General features: G+C 36.5%; 1 protein-coding gene across 1 annotated transcript; it reads right to left on the reverse strand.

The window, feature by feature from the left end:
- Positions 1-538: 538 nt before the first annotated feature.
- On the reverse strand, positions 539-3607 carry LOC306858119 (beta-1 adrenergic receptor-like). Its single transcript, XM_079398519.1, has one exon. The coding sequence runs from the start codon at positions 3577-3579 to the stop codon at positions 2347-2349; it is 1233 nt and encodes a 410-aa protein (XP_079254645.1). The 5' UTR covers positions 3580-3607; the 3' UTR covers positions 539-2346.
- Positions 3608-16582: the final 12975 nt, after the last annotated feature.

A 16582-nucleotide genomic window follows, 5' to 3' on the forward strand; every position in this document is an offset into this window, starting at 1 on the left:
CCATATTTTTTCTAAAGCCTTTGCTACTCCAATGATGTGGAAAATGATACCATTAGGAGAATTTCCTAACGCTTTGTGTTCACATTGTGATATGAATCTTAACCAAGAGACACACGCTGCACCTCAACACATACTGTTAATATGCACAAATAATGCCGTGTCGTGTTATTTCTAATGTGGTCTGAAATTGTGGAAAACCCAACAGTGATGCAAGTGCAGCAATCAGATTGAACTAAATGAGGTCAGCACATAAATATTTAAGGCAAACTCTAATGGGAGGTAGACATGGTAGACATTAGCCATGTTGAAAAGGACTTTTTTCACTTTCAATCAACTGCAGATGAGAGTAATTCACATATTGAGATGTAAATCGTAAAATAGTAAAAGATCTGTTGACATAAAATTGATCCCTCATTTCTGTAAGTACATCTGAAATATTTTGCCATAAAAAAACAAACAAACAACATATCGAAATCCCAACAGATGGTGATGATCTTCATGACAAATTATAAAGTAATTACAAAAGCAATGTGCCTTTTCACAAAATCACATTTTATTGCACACTAGCCAACTTGACGTCAACATGATGAATCTTGTACAATACTTCACATGAGGCACTGGTACATAAATTATTTCTGTAAAAATGTGAAGTTGGGACAATATATTCATAACAAAACCTGCTCAAAAATATGTCTGTGCATCTCATTTACAGATAAATCAATCTAACATTTATAACTGGTAGAAATTCAAAATGAATGGAAAATGCAAGAAGCTCATTGCCCCATGGGCAGCTCATATTTGACATAAATAAGGTGCAAATCACAAGGAATATTTAACATTATCACATTGCCACACTTTTTTATATGCTGTACAATGCATCAAATAAATACTGTACATTTTAACATTTGTTTAATATAAACAACTTCCTCCTTGTACAATTTGCACATTATACAGGTATGAGGTAAAACAAGATTTAATATCATCACACATTCAAGAATTAAACATTCCAATAAACAATGTAATGACTCAAAGCCTGAAAACATTGCTATGAAGAATGAAAAACTGCTTCAGTCAGGCCAAACTGTCATCTAAATACTGAATGTTTTGTGTTTAAAATAATTTCAGTTTTTACAATTCAACACATGCAAAATGTTTTGAACCCATTTAATCCCAAATTAAATGTGACTGCGTTTGCTTTTGAGCTTGAGGGATCTAGAAAAGTTTTATTTCTGTGTGTATTTTACATGAGCTCTCAGCAATATATAAAGGTGCATACTGTCTTGATGTAATGTGATCATTTTTAAACAGCTGGTTTAAACAATCAGATTAGAGCTTTTTAATTCTATTTTGCTCTTCTGTGAATATGATAAATATATTTAATGTATTTTTAGTAATGTATTTTTATGAATCTCATCACAATAGAGACAATATTTCATGTCAATGAACACATTTGTGATTAGTAAAAAACTCATTTCGAATAACTGATTGATTCTCTTGAGAAATGTGTATATTTCAATAAATTCTAAGGAATATTGTTACATTTAATGAAACAAAGAAATATATGCGTGTAGCCTATCTTTGAAATACCTTTTGCGCGCAATTGCTGAGTAGTAAAAATATTAAATGATGATGCTTAATTGTTTATAACTTCTTTCGTTTCACTAACAGCAATACTGGGCAAAAAAATTCTTGCTTCTTGCAATTTGCTAATTTTCAATTTGCTTCAATTTAGGAATTTGCTCCTCCAAATTTAGATGTTGATTTAGCTGGAAAAAAATAGGTTCGTTTTGGTTGTTTGGACCTTGCAAAATTTCGGTTGCTCTGTTATCAATTTTTTTTTTTTTTTTTTACAATAGTTAGTTCCGGTCCTCGAATTTGATTGGCTGAGCTGCTTTTCAAAAGTGCGGAATTTTGGTACTTGAAGTTTTCACTGTTTGTATTACTCGGCTTATTCTTGTTCATGCAGTGGAAGCGGAGCGAGTGCGCATTTTATTCGATCCACGATCGCTCAGAGCGGGGAGTAAAACCCGGAGTGGAGCTGGAGCGCAGAACGCGTTGGGTGGGCAGGGGAAATCTATCTGTCGCTCCGCTGCACTATAGGCTATTTAGTTTGTGCGTTGCTTGGTGGTAGTCAAAAAATAACGCTTTGATTTTTTCTGGAACAATTTTCGTTGACGAAGAAGAAATGTGCGACTGGCCATTTTTCTCAGAAATGTAGTTCACATCACATTAATTGTTTATCGAACAAGCAATATCACACTTTCAGCGCACTCGTCATTACCTGATATGAAATACAAACAGCACTCTTGGTCGTGTAATATCGATTAAATAGTCACGATTGTACTTTTACAGTTGAGACTCTGAATGGGACATCCTGCTGTTTCTCTCCTGACTGCAGTCGCTGCTCTCCGCACCGTTACAGTCCGGCCACGTCCCGAGCATGCTCTGCTCCATTGAGTTCCCAAAGCCCCCGGTGCAGCGCGACAGATCGCACGAGCTCACGTGCAGCCTGCGGTCCGCCTGCCTCGGACAACACAACAGCCTCTTGAAGGCTTTCCTGAAGTCGGGACTCCGACAGTATATGATGGGGTTGAAGGCGGAGTTCACGTACCCCAGCCAGTTCAAAAACACGAAGAGCTCCTTATCCACCACTTGTGCGCAAAACACCCGCACCACGTTAACGATGAAGAACGGCAGCCAGCAGAGAGTGAACGTCCCCATGATTATTCCCAACGTTTTCAGCGCCTTCTGCTCTTTTAAAGCCAGGATCTTGGTGGTTCGTTTTCGGTTAGGTTTGCAATTGGTACCATGATTGTTGTAGAACCTTCCCTCACATTTGTTGATTTTGTTCAGCTGTTGTTTGGCTTCTCCGTACACCCTGGCATAGACGAATATCATGACTATTAAAGGGATGTAAAACGATATAATTGAGGAGGAGATGGCATATGCACGGTTGGTGATGAAGTCACAGCACTCGGGATTGTCATAGCACACTGTCTCCTCGCTGTCCCGGGACCAGTGCATTAGGATGGGTGGAAATGACACCAGAGCTGATATAGCCCACACTCCACAAACCACCGCCTTGGCTCGTGCTTTCGTCAAAAGACTTTGATAGCGAAACGGAGAGATGATGGCGATATACCTGTCTATTGCAATTACGCATAGGGTCTCGATGCTCGCCGTGACGCAAAGTACATCAACAGATATCCAGAATTCACAGAAGAACGATCCATACATCCAGGTTCCTCTAACCTCCAAGGCTGCACCAAATGGCACTACCAGTAACCCCATGATGAGGTCTGCGCACGCCAGAGACACGATGAAAACATTAGTGAGCGTCTGGAGCCTCTGATTCCGCGCTATGGCGACTATAACCAGTATATTTCCCACTACAATGATGAACACTATCAGACCCATGATGATCCCCATGCCCACGAGCCACTGTTCTGATAAGTTAAGATCCACCGTGCCGCGTTTAGAGTCATTGCTGTAGTTTACGGACGGTAAACCGTCTCCCATGGTGTGGAGAAGTGAAGTGCGTTCATTCAGAACTTCAGGTCCAGTGTGGAGCGCTTCCATCCGCGCTCAGCTCTCCAGCCCAGCGCCCACACGCGCTCACTGAAAGAACGAGCAGAGCTACAAATACAATGGTGACGTCACAGGGCTGCACAGCCAATGGCGCTGCATTTCTAAATTGAAAGTCTTTTCATCTGATAAACACAAAGCGCAGACATTGCGCGGCGCTTTTACGCATGGTAATTTTAGGACTGATAGCAAACCACACGTTACAGAGGGGTCCAAAAGTTTGACAGCACATGTTTTCCCCTTTTGAACTGGGAAATTAACAGTGTAATATTGGTGACCCTATGTCTATAATGCCATAAAATGATCATAAAACACCCCAATGCGCACAGCTAATAGCAAATGTTGTTATTAAAGTTTAAAAAACAATCTAAAGAAAGGTTTGTGCAAATAATTTTGTCAATGTCCCATTTGGGAATGTTTTATTAATGAAAAAAAACAATATTCACATAATGTTTTACATATTCTGTACAGTGTAATTTATACATTTTACATCTAAAAAAATCTTTTTGCAGTGCTTTACAGTAAAATGTCATTTAAAAATTATGGTATATGGTAAGGTGGCTTAGAGTTGAACACATTTTAATAGCTAATCACTTTAGGAATTATAGAAATTATATAATTATATTAGTAATTATATTAATTGCACACTTTTCTCTACTTTTATGCTGTTTATGTTTAGCCAAATTAGGACCATACTTGTGTTTGTATGTGCTACACATGAAACATTTAAGCATGAAACAATAGTGGAAAAGGGTTATTTAGATTTTAATAATGTTATTCAAACTAAGAAAAAAATTGTTATTTTATGCACTGCTCACTAAAAAGTTATTTGGAGAACCAAAAATTGTTCTTTGGCATTGCTGCGAAACCCCACATTTGGAGCCTTTATTTTTAAGAGTGTAAACTCATGTAAACGTCAGTGCAGACTTCTCAAACATCTGGAAAATAATATGCAACAACACTGCCTGACAGCACAAAGCAATTACAGGGCCCCTGGACAGATACGGTGCATGTATGCAAACTTCACAATGCTCGATTCAGTTGTTCCATAATCGTGCCCCGGCACTTTCCTGGACAAATCACCACCAGCCAAGCTATAAAAAGAGCCAACAGTAAGCCACTTGCTTTCCTTCTGAAAACGAATCAGCCCGGGCGAGAGGTGTTTTTCTAGCAGTAGGAAGCTGTTACTAGATAAGATCATAATTGCACCTCCTTATAGCCGGGACACAGACAGGCACATTAGACTAATGCTGCTGCTACAGAATTTCTCTCTCGTTCTCATTTACATTCCAGCATTGTAAAACGGCACTCTGGCCTTTTCTTCTTTTATTCTTTTAAAAAAGTCAACATGCATCAGCAGTCCCAAAAATAAAGGGATATTAGATATTAACTGTACCGACATGTAATAATGTAGGGCCGGTCCCTACACACTTTCAACCCCTTTTGTCATTGTTTGATGCATCAGATAAAGTCCTGGGACTCTTGTGAACGGAATGATCTCACTCTTTCTAAGCGAGTGAACGGAAGTCTACTCATGTTGCATGGCTACAGGCTCTGGTGCAGGATTCAGGATGTATAGTGTCTATATGGAGAGTTATGCAATCTATGTAGCATAAAAATCCCATTCAGGTACCAATGCAAATTGAGACATGCATGCATTGGATCGCTTGGAATTGTGGCAATGCAGTTTAATGATTTTATTTGTTTTATTGAAAGGATCCCCATTAGCTACAGCCGTGCTGCAGCTATTCTTCCTGGGGTCCTAAAAAAAATATATATACATAAACAAAAAACAAAAACAAAAAAAATATAGAGAAAAAAAATAATAAAAAAAAATAAATAAATAAATAATAAAAAAAAAATAAAAAAAAAATAAAATAATAATAAATGAAAAAGTTAAAAATACAATAAGTAAAGCAAAATAAAAGTATTTTACAATACATACACACATATGCATACACCTACGTACACACATGTATATACACATATCAACGTACATATGTACCCTCATACGGGCATGAAAATACACACATACGAAAACGTATTCATACACACGCATATAAATATACCCACACATGTGCAGGTACACACATGTTCACACACATATATATAAATATAAACAGTCAGATGTATTATTTTGCTAAATGCTGTTTTACATATAATTTAAATTTATTGACATTATTTGTAAGTATGATATGCTTTGGCAGTTTATTCCATTCCTTCATACCTCTAAACATAACAGTGTTCTTTACGGCATTTGTTCTTGCTATGGGTAAGGTAAAGTTGCCATTAGTTGCATGTCTGGTACTGTACTGATGATTGTCTACACTGAAAAAAGATGCTTGAACAAAACAAAAGGCAATTTTGAAATGGAAATGTTTCTTATGAAAATTAATAGTGAATACAACAGTCTATCTTTGACCAGCAACCAGTTAAGATCTTTGTGCATTAGTATAATATTTCTCCTATAGCTGCACCTAAGTGCAACACGAGCAGCTCTATTCTGTATAAGTTGTAATTTATTCATATATTCACCAGTGGCGTTTGACCAAACTGCTGGGCAATAGTCTAGGTATGTCAATATTAGTACTTTCATCGCATAATTCATAATATTTGAAGTTAAAAAATGTGCATGTCTTCTCATAATAGATATACCTCTTCCCATTTTTGCAATAATATTATCAATATATTTTTTCCATGATAATCTAGAGTCTACTATTACACCCAGCAGTTTGGTCTCGTGCACTTGTTTAATGGTTGCGTTATTAATTTTAATATTAATTACAGGATTTTGATTAATGTTATAATTAGAACCTAAAATCATACAGTTAGTTTTTACTGCGTTTAGTGCCAATTTATTTAATTTGATCCAATCTACTACATCTTGTAATTCTATATTTAAAACAGTTTCTAGTTCCATTTGTGTACTTGCTGATATATATATAGTTGAATCGTCAGCATACATGACAATATTAGCCTTATGTAAAATGTACGGTAAGTCATTAGTAAAAATATTAAATAATAATGGACCCAGACAACTGCCTTGGGGTACTCCACATGTGATATTTCTGATACCTGAAAAACTGCCATTAAAAAACACTGTCTGTGTTCTATTTGACAGATAACTATACATCCATGTGATTGCTGACTGCTCAAAACCATAACAAGATAATTTTGTTAATAACAGTTCGTGATCTATGATGTCAAAGGCAGCAGTAAAATCTAAAAATACAGCACCTACAATATTTCTATTTTCAATCCCTCTAAGCCAATCATCAGACATGTGAGTCAGTGCAGTGGCAGTGGAGTGACTTTTTCTGTATGCATGCTGAAAATCTGTTAATAAATCATTTGTATAAAAATAATTGTTAATTTGATCATATACTATAGATTCCATTATTTTAGATAATACAGGTAATATACTTATCGGGCGACTGTTGGGACCAGAGAAAGGCAGTTTTTTATCTTTGGGTAGAAGAACTATTTTAGCCTGCTTCCATGCATATGGGCAGGTACAGCAGATAAAACTGAGGTTGATAATGTGGGTTAGAACAGGGGCAATAGAGTCAGCAGCTAGTTTAAGAAGCCTGCTGTCAAGACCGTCAACACCCGGTGGTTTGTTTTTACAGGATTTTAAAAGATTCTTTACTTGATCTATATTTACACTTTCTAATTTAAACCTTGAATTTTTATTTTTCATCAGTTCATTTCTTATTAATAGATGAGATATATCATTACTTAGATTAGACATATTTTCTCTTAGTTTATCTAATTTACTTATAAAATAATCATTAAAATAATTTGCAATATCTATTGACTTAGTTATAAATTTATCCCCTGTTTCCAGAAAAGATGGAATTATTTTATTTTTCTTACCAGTCAGTTGATTTAAAACATTCCATAACTTCCTACTATCATTACCTATGTTTTTAACATGATTGTCAAAATAGATTTTCTTCTTCTTTTTGTTAAATTTAGTAACAGAGTTTCTCATTTTACGATATAGGTCCCAATCACATTTATTTCCTGTAGTAACTGCTATTCTTTTCATTTGATCTCTTATTTTCATAGAATTTTTCAGTTCATCATCCAACCAAGGTGTGATGTTGTTCCTGACAGTAAACTTCTTTAAAGGCGCATGTTTCTCAATCAATGGCAAGAATAAATTGTTAAATTTAAAGAGAGCAATTTCTGGATTACTAGCTGCCAACACATCAGACCAACATATAGCTTGAACATCTTCAATAAACTTATCATTTTTAAACAATTTATAAGATCTTTTAAATAAGACTACGGTTCCAGATCCACTCAGCTTGGTTATTAACACAGAAATGATCAGATTATGATCACTGCTACCAGTAGGAATAGACAGTACCTTTTTACACAGTTCAGGGCGGTTTGTGAAAATATGATCTATACAGGTAGATGTTCTGGAGCCGTCGCTCTTAAAACATGTTCTTGTAGGCTTATTTATAAGTTGAGTAAGTCCACATGCATTTGCAGTAGTTAACAATTTCTTTTTCAAGTGGCAGTCTTTAGAGAACCAGTCAATGTTTAAGTCACCCATAAAATATATGTCCTGACTTACATTAGTATTTATATCCAGCATTTTACAGATAGTGTCAAGATATTCACAGTTGGCACTTGGTGACCGGTAACAGCAGCACAAAAGTATCGACTTTCGATGAGGTAGATGCACTTGCAACCATAATATTTCGATGTTAAAACTCATTAAATCAGTTCTTATTTTTACTGGCAAGTGATTTTGAATATAAAAAGCTACTCCACCACCAAAACCATTTCTGTCATTTCTATATATGTTGTAACCTTCAATAAATAGTTCTGTGTCATCAAAGGAAGAGTCCAGGTGAGTCTCAGAGATAGCAAGAATGTGTATTTTATACTCATTTAGCAGTTCAGCAACTTCATTGATTTTATTCCTGAGACTGTTTATATTAATATGTGCTAGTCGTAAGCCTTTTCTTGGTAATGAGTACATGAGTTTTATGTGCTGTCATACCTTCAAAGTTGCGCAGAGATTACTTAGGAGTGCTAGTGCGGGAATGGATGATGAGTTTGTCGTATCTGAGATAGGCAATGTCTCCTTTGTCACGTGCTTCTTTCAGCTTTGGCATCAATTCCTTTCTTTTTAACCGCACAGCATCAGTGTAATCATCATTAATAAAAAATTTTGTGCTCTTGAGGTTCTTTGTTCTTTGCATAACCGCAACTTTGTCCTTGAAGTTCAGAAATTTGACAACAATAGATCTTGGTCTATTTCTAGCAGCTTCAGGTTTTCCTATTCGGTGTGCACGCTCTATCTCCATGTCTCTCTGTAGTTGTAGTTTTTGCCTGAAAATGTCCTTCACTTTTTCTTCAGAGTCTGCCCAGGATTCACCAGTGGATTCAGGAACTCCATCAATCACAATATTATTTCTCCTTGATTGACCTTCGAGATATTCTTGTTTGTCAATCATAACTTGCAGACTCTCACACAGTTTCACTATATCAGTTTCTATAATTTTTCCATGCTCAGACTGTTTAGCTTGAGTGACTTTAAGTTCATCTACGTCCTTCTGTGTATATTGTAAACTTACTTTTAGCTCTTGTAATTCTTTGGAAACATTATCCATTCTGGCATTCACTGAGTCCATAATAATTTTAACAAAGTCCTTGAACATTTCCTGTTGTTGCTGTAGCAGAGCCATGAACATATCTTTCTGCTGTTGTAGCAGTTCATTTACCTGAATGATGGTTGCATATTCCTCCTCTGTGTTCCTCAACTTTGGAGGAGCCATGTTCTGCTAGCCCTGGAAGCTGGAAAGCCTGGAGCTGGCCTGATGGTGGTGGCTGAAAGCCTAGAGCCGGCCTGGTAGTGTAGGCTGGAAGCCTGGAGCCGGCCTGGTGGTGGTGGCTGGAAGCCTGAAACCGGCCTGGTGGTGTAGGCTAGAAGCCTGGAGCCGGCCTGGTGGTGGTGGCTGAAAGCCTAGAGCCGGCCTGGTAGTGTAGGCTGGAAGCTTGAAGCCGGCCTGGTGGTGGTGGCTGGAAGCCTGGAGCCGGCCTGATGGTGGTGGCTGGAAGCCTGGAGCCGGCCTGGTGGTGGTGGCTGGAAGCCTGGAGCCGGCCTGGTAGTGTAGGCTGGAAGCCTGGAGCCGGCCTGGTGGTGGTGGCTAGAAAACTGGAGCTGGCCTGGTGGTGGTGGCTGGAAGCCTGAAACCGGCCTGGTGGTGTAGGCTAGAAGCCTGGAGCCAGCCTGTTAGCGGTGGCTGGAAGCCTGGAGCCGGCCTGGTGATAATGGCTGGAAGGCTGGAGCTGGTAGAGGAAGATGGCTCCACTACCACAAGCAGGCAAATGATGATGACTACGTAATGATGGATGATTTAGACTGAAATTAGAAGGGGAAGAGATTAAGTCATGTGAACAGTCTTGAGTGTTATTAGTTAAAGAAATAGTTTAACCAAATATTTGCTGAAAATATACTCACCCTCAGGCCATCTAAGATGTAAGTTTGTTTTTTCATCAGAGCATTTGGAGAAATGTAGCATTGCATCACTTGCTCACCAATGGCTCCTCTGCAGTAAATGGGTGCCGTCAGAATGACAGTCCAAACAGCTGATAAAAACATCACAATAATCCACAAGTAATCCACACGACTCTAGTCCATCAGTTAATGTCTTGTGAAGCTGCATGTTTTTAAGAAACAAATCCATCAAGGCGTTTTAACTAATAGTAAATGTTATCATTTTAACTTAAAATGAGTAAAACCATGAAAAAGACATGATTTTAAAGTGTAAAAATAAAAATGGCTATATTGAAATGATGCTTTTGACTTGCAACGCGCAGTTCAGTGAGTCACATATATAATATGTTGATTCAGTGGCTGGATTTGTTGAGTGAATTTAATGAGAGATACATTGTAAGGATTCGTCAGACTGATTCAAAGTGACAACTTATAGTTAAAGAGGTTGGGAAATAATTAGAATGTTCTTTAAATCTTCCCCTTTCCCTCCTTTTCTTCCTATAGTCACAGTCTTCTTATAGAGCAAATAAGGATTTGAGTAAACTAACAGTTTACAGTATACCAATTTAATCTCAATGGCTTTCTGCATTGACGATTCTTAAGACATAACCACAGAGCAGCTAATAAAACATATTCTGAATTTAAATTAGCTCATGCAAGCCGGTGCTAAATACAGCATGGAAAATGAGCATTCTTCTCAATGTTATCAAAATGAAAGGATTAAAACCACACAGTCTTATGTAAAGTACTGTGACAATTATGTAAGCGAAACCCAGGTAACTTTTCATATTTCTATTCACAGCAGTCTAATTATCTTTCGTTTCATGCCATTTTATTAAAATTCACAGAGTACAGTTTTCAAGTCATGGTAAATGTCTTCAGAATATTAATACTGGATAATCTTAAATGATAAAGTTCCCCTCAAATTTAACCAAACACCTGCACCGAATAATAAACTTTCATTTTCTGACCTTCAGAAGGAGATCTGTTGTGGCTTTTAGGAGAAACAGTAACAAATGAATAAGTAATATAATGCTTAGGAAGCTGAAAATAAAATGTAAAGGTTTCATTATGTATTATGCATCTGTTAAACTATGAATTTTGATTGAAATACTTGTTCCAGACATTCATAAACCCTTGAGGGAGCCCGGATACGCCACATCTGTCTGTCAGTCTATGCTTCACACTCCATATGTTTCATACATTCCATACATTAACACTTCTGGCAAATGTCACAGATCAAAAACAGCATCTGTCTTCCCCTCTTCCTAATGGAAGGAAGGTTCAAAGGGTCATTATCTGACAAACAGCACGCTCTGATCTCAGCTTTGGCAGTTAACCTCTGAAAACATGTTGTTCATTCTATGAGCTTCACATATGCAAACATAAACATGACTGCTGAAAGTTCACTGTGTTCCCTTCGAGGTGCATTATTGAATAGTTGGAGCTCTGGAAGTGTATAGTATTTTACCCTAGATAGATAGATGTCCATTAACTTTTAAACTAGCGTTTAATAGCATTTGAATTGCCAATAACTCAGCAGCTGGTGGGATTATAATGATATCAGCTAACCTTAATGTGAGAGTATACTGAGAGTAGCTATACTTATTAAAAATAATGGTCCTTTAACTATGGCTCCAAAAAGACCCTTTAACATCCATGGAAACTTTTCATTGTCTAGAGGGGTTTTTTTAATTTAAAAAAATCCTTTTGGACTGCATATTAAAGAGTGGATAATGAAAGTAAGTGGGATTCAGTGTTGTTTTGGACCCCATTGACTTGGATTGTATGGATGAAAACAGTAGAAACATTCTATAAAAATCTTCTTTTGTGTTCCCCAGGAGAAAGAAAGTCATATAAGTTTGGAATGGCATAAGGGTGAGTAAATTATTTTCAATTTATGGTGAACTATCCCTTTAAGCATGACGCAAACTTTGAATGCGCTTCAGTCAGCACATTTAACATGCTCTTCAATGTCATTCCGCAAACTCCATCATACAGATTAATACTGACTCTTCTTTAATGGTTAATGTGAGCTATACACTACACTAAACACTAATAAGATTGGTGCTTCGTCATGCGTGACTAAGAAGGTCTTGGGTGGTTATGACATGGTTACTATATAAGGTGTTCAGAGTGATTTGTAGTGCATTACTATATGGTTTCTAGGTGCTGCCGACCCTCCAGCATTATGTGGAAATTATCTTAGTTTATCTAGGTTTTAGACCAATCAGAATCTTTCTACCCTATGTATTGACGTAATTAGTGACCTCTGTTCGAGGATAATTATTGGTGTTTCTGACATGTACGCAGAGCAGCCTACGAACATTGCGAGTGTTGAAGCTGACTTCTGCTGATGAAACTGCAAACTATTTTCTTAAGTAAATTTGTTTTTAATATGGTTGTGTCCCAAATGAGTGGGGCTCCCAACATGAGTTCCCAAACCTAGTCCAGGAGAACCCCCAACAATGCACATTTTAATGCAATTTTTTTTCCTCCCTAATGAATTATGATTCAACATATCAGCCCATTAGTAGACTCCAAAATCTGATTTTATGTCAGATAAGAGAGACATCAAAATATGCAGTGTTTTGGGTTCTCCAGCTCTACACCATGCACTTATACTATTCACTATATACTCAAAGTCTAGGGTGTGAATAGTATAAGGTTATTTTGTTATCTAACTTCAGACACTGAAAGTCCCTCCCCTACATATGGAAAGCTTTGACCCATGAATGCATGGTGTCCAACATTCCACACTTTGTTGTTTCATTTAAATAAGTGGTTTTTACTGTGTACTTCTTGTTGGAATTTTCGGTTTTAATATGCTACTCACACTATGTATTTACTATTTATACTATAAAATAATATAAAATAGACTAGTGAATACACGTCAGGCTCTTGGGAACCCCTTTCCTGCAGTTTAGTTCTGCAAGGTTAATTACGAAAGCTGAAAAATGTGGTACTGAGGTAAGTGCAAAACAAGGCATGTCCGAATCCAAAGATAAGTGTCACATCCTATCTACTAAGATACCTTCATATGATCAGACGAGCTAAAATATAAAAAATGTCATCTGAAAGTTGCAGGCAGTTGGTCAGTTTGATCTTTGCCTGAAGTCATTTCTTCATGGGCAGCAAGGAAACAAGTCAGCTGCCTAAGCTTTGAGACAGCCTCAGAAAGCTAGGAGAGTTTGATCAGGGATAAAGTTAAACTTTGCAACAAAGTTGCCTAGCCATAAAGTACATGGATTAGGATGCACCTTTTCTTTCACATTTTTTATTGTTTTCTGTTTCCAAATGATACATCTGATCACTTAGAAAGGTCTAAACAAGATAGCAGAAATAAGCAGTAACATTGAGACTGAGAAGTTTTACTTGGGCTAACTATATATAGCCTGACTGGAGTGCTGTCAGCTGTGAAAGTGACTGAAGAAAGAAGCAAGACTCACACAGGGTTAATAGTCCTGTCATGGAATCATAACTGAACCTGAAAGACTAATATGGGGGTTTTACAGGCTAACGTTTCTGTCAACCAACACTCACAGTATCACCAGATCTAAACACTGAGGCCTTGAGTTCATGTTGTTGCCTCTCTCAATCACCCATGACATTCTTCAGATTATTTCAGTGCTCTTGAAAAATTATGGGTGATTCTGGCAAAGAGAACCTGAGTGTTTTTCCCCTCCAACCCAAAATTGCAGGAACATCTTTGCTAAATTCATAAATTTGCACAATGATATTTGCAAGTGTGTAATCATCTCAAGTGCAAATGCTCTTTCACTGCTGCTGGGAGCTGTTGTGATGAATGCAGATGTGTGTAAAAAAGCATCTGTCTGATTGACTGCCTGTTAAATTCTAATGTTCTATTTCTTATTTACGCTTCTGCTAATCCTGCATATGGACTTGGGCTCTGATTGGTAATTTGCTTTCTGGTTAAATATTAGCCTGTTGCGCAGTAATGGGTGCCGTGGCTTCTCTGGGGGATTCTTGTGAGTGGAAATTAACATTCTGATGGCATTCAGTGTTTGCTGAGAGATTATGAGGATCACATTCAGCAGCAAAAAGCATATATTTTCATAGCTCAGCTTTATTTGGAATTGCTGAGAACATTAAGCCAAGGAAATGGAGCGTGGTGGCAATGCCAGTTTTTTAGACAGCCAAATACTTTAGTGAATGGAGCACATGGTCATCTGGTGTGTGTGTGTGTGGATCTTCACTGAAATAACTTTACAAATAGGATAATCAATCATTAACATTAGTTAATTAAATAGGTACATTACAAAATAAACTTTTTGATTTAAAAAAATAAATACTTTTTTCCCTCCAGTATGAACACATTACATTTATTGAAAGAGACAATAAGACAATTATAATGTAAAAAAAAAAAAAAAAGTGTAGCATAACGTTTTTTTTTTTTTCCCCAAATAAATTCTGTTTATTTATAATTTCTATTCATCAAAGAATCCTGAAAATGAAAACCAAATCAGCATATCAGAATAATTTCTGAAGGATCATGTGACACTGAAGACTGGAGTAATGATGCTGAAAATTCAGCTTTGCAAACACTGGAATAAATTACACTTTAAAACATGTTCAAATATTTCAAAATGTAATTCAAACAGTTATTTTAAACTGCAATAATATTTCACAATAGTACTGTTTTTACTGTATTTGTGGTCAAATCAATGCAGCCTTGGTGAGCATGAGAGAGAGACTTTGACTAAATCATTCTTACTGACCAAAACCTTTGAATCAACAATATACAATACCTTTACACTATTGATTAATCATTTATACATTTTCAGTATTTCAAATTCAAAGTTGTATGAATTACATTGAATAAATGTATTATCAACAAACATGAATTAACAATGACCAATGGTATATTTATAAACGAACCTAGATCAGTAAATGTTCATGATACCTAATCAAACCTTTTCTAAAGTATCCCTGAAAAAAAAAAAAAAGTCCACTGGAATCTTTCTCACCATGAAGCATCTCTGCTGGAACAGATTGTCTTTTGTCATTTACAATGAATGCATTGGTCCTTGTGTGTAGTGAAGAGGATATGAAAACGCTGAACACACAAATGCTGTGCAAATAAACTTTATTAGACCACTGCATCCAATTAATCTGTTAAAGTGCAGAATTTGGAGGCTGTATAAAAGAGCTGCCCTCAAAAGAGTGAGAGATAATTTATTTTTATTAAATAGTTTATTGGCTAGAACTGCCACAGGAAAAGCAAGCAAAAACAGCAACAGAACAATTTGAGGCCATTTCTACAATGTCTAGAAGAATCACCTGGTCTGATTCACACTCTGCAAGTGCATTATCTGCAAGCACATGATCTATGATGTACCAGGAATACATTGTAACAGCACTGAGGCGCTATCGTTTCAGAAAACATGACTATGTAGATGTAAATGGCCCATGATTCCATTCCACAAAAGACTGAACACTGAAATTAACGTCACCACTTGATTTCCAACACATAACTCATTCATATAAAGTGTATTGCTCATTGAAAAGGCACTTAAGCCTGGTAAACAATAATAAATAATGCCAATTAAATAGCATTAAGTCTGACTGCTCATTTACAAGACTGGCTTACGGTATTTTATGGTTAAGAAAAAAAAAGTGCAGTGAGTGAAATAATATCAACCAACCCAACCATGAAGGGCTGTCGGAGCAGCTGACACTGGCTACATTTTTACACTACACTGCATTATTTCAAATATTATTGTGTGAGAGCATGTGAGGGACTGAATGAAGATGGCCGATAATGATATCAGGCTATTTGACAAAGGCATTACACAAGCTTAATCATGTGAAACACCCCTAGCAGAACCACCAAAAATATTGCTGATGAGAATGAGGCACTTTGTTCAATATTTGTCAAGATTTAACAGTCAGATCCCGTCTCTACAATTAGTACTTGCAATCTGTCTGATTAGCCTGATGACGAGCATGTGAAGTGTCTGATTACTACAGTATGTGTTAACCACAGGATGTGATTTCAATGTTAATAGGGTATTCATCTAAAACATCAATTACTCACCCTCATATCGTACTGCTTTTCTTCTATGGAACACAAAAGGAGGAAACATATTTTTGTCCATATAAATGAAAGTCAATGGAGTCCAAAATTATGAAAGCTTGTTTCCACCGCAGGAGATATAGAGATATATATATATATATATATATATATATATATATATATATATATATATATATATATATACACACACAGTATATATATATATATATTTAAAAAAAAAAAAAGTAATTGTGAACTCACAATTTTGACTTTTTTCCTGTCGCAACTAAAGTAATATCTCACAATTTGAACTTCTCACAATTCTGGGTTTTTCCCCCTCAGATTTGCAAGAAAACCACAATTTGGGAGATATAAACTCACAATTGTGTGAAAAATTTAAATAAAAAAGGTTTTAAGAAGTTGCAATTACCTTTTTTATT

This window comes from Barbus barbus, assembly GCF_936440315.1.
Source record: "Barbus barbus genome assembly, chromosome: 38".
NCBI classification, from domain to species: Eukaryota; Metazoa; Chordata; class Actinopteri; order Cypriniformes; family Cyprinidae; genus Barbus; species Barbus barbus.

What these genes read in the sequence shown, in the direction of transcription:
- LOC306858119 (XM_079398519.1), bottom strand. Translation starts at nt 3,579, where the DNA reads ATGGAAGCGCTCCACACTGGACCTGAAGTTCTGAATGAACGCACTTCA.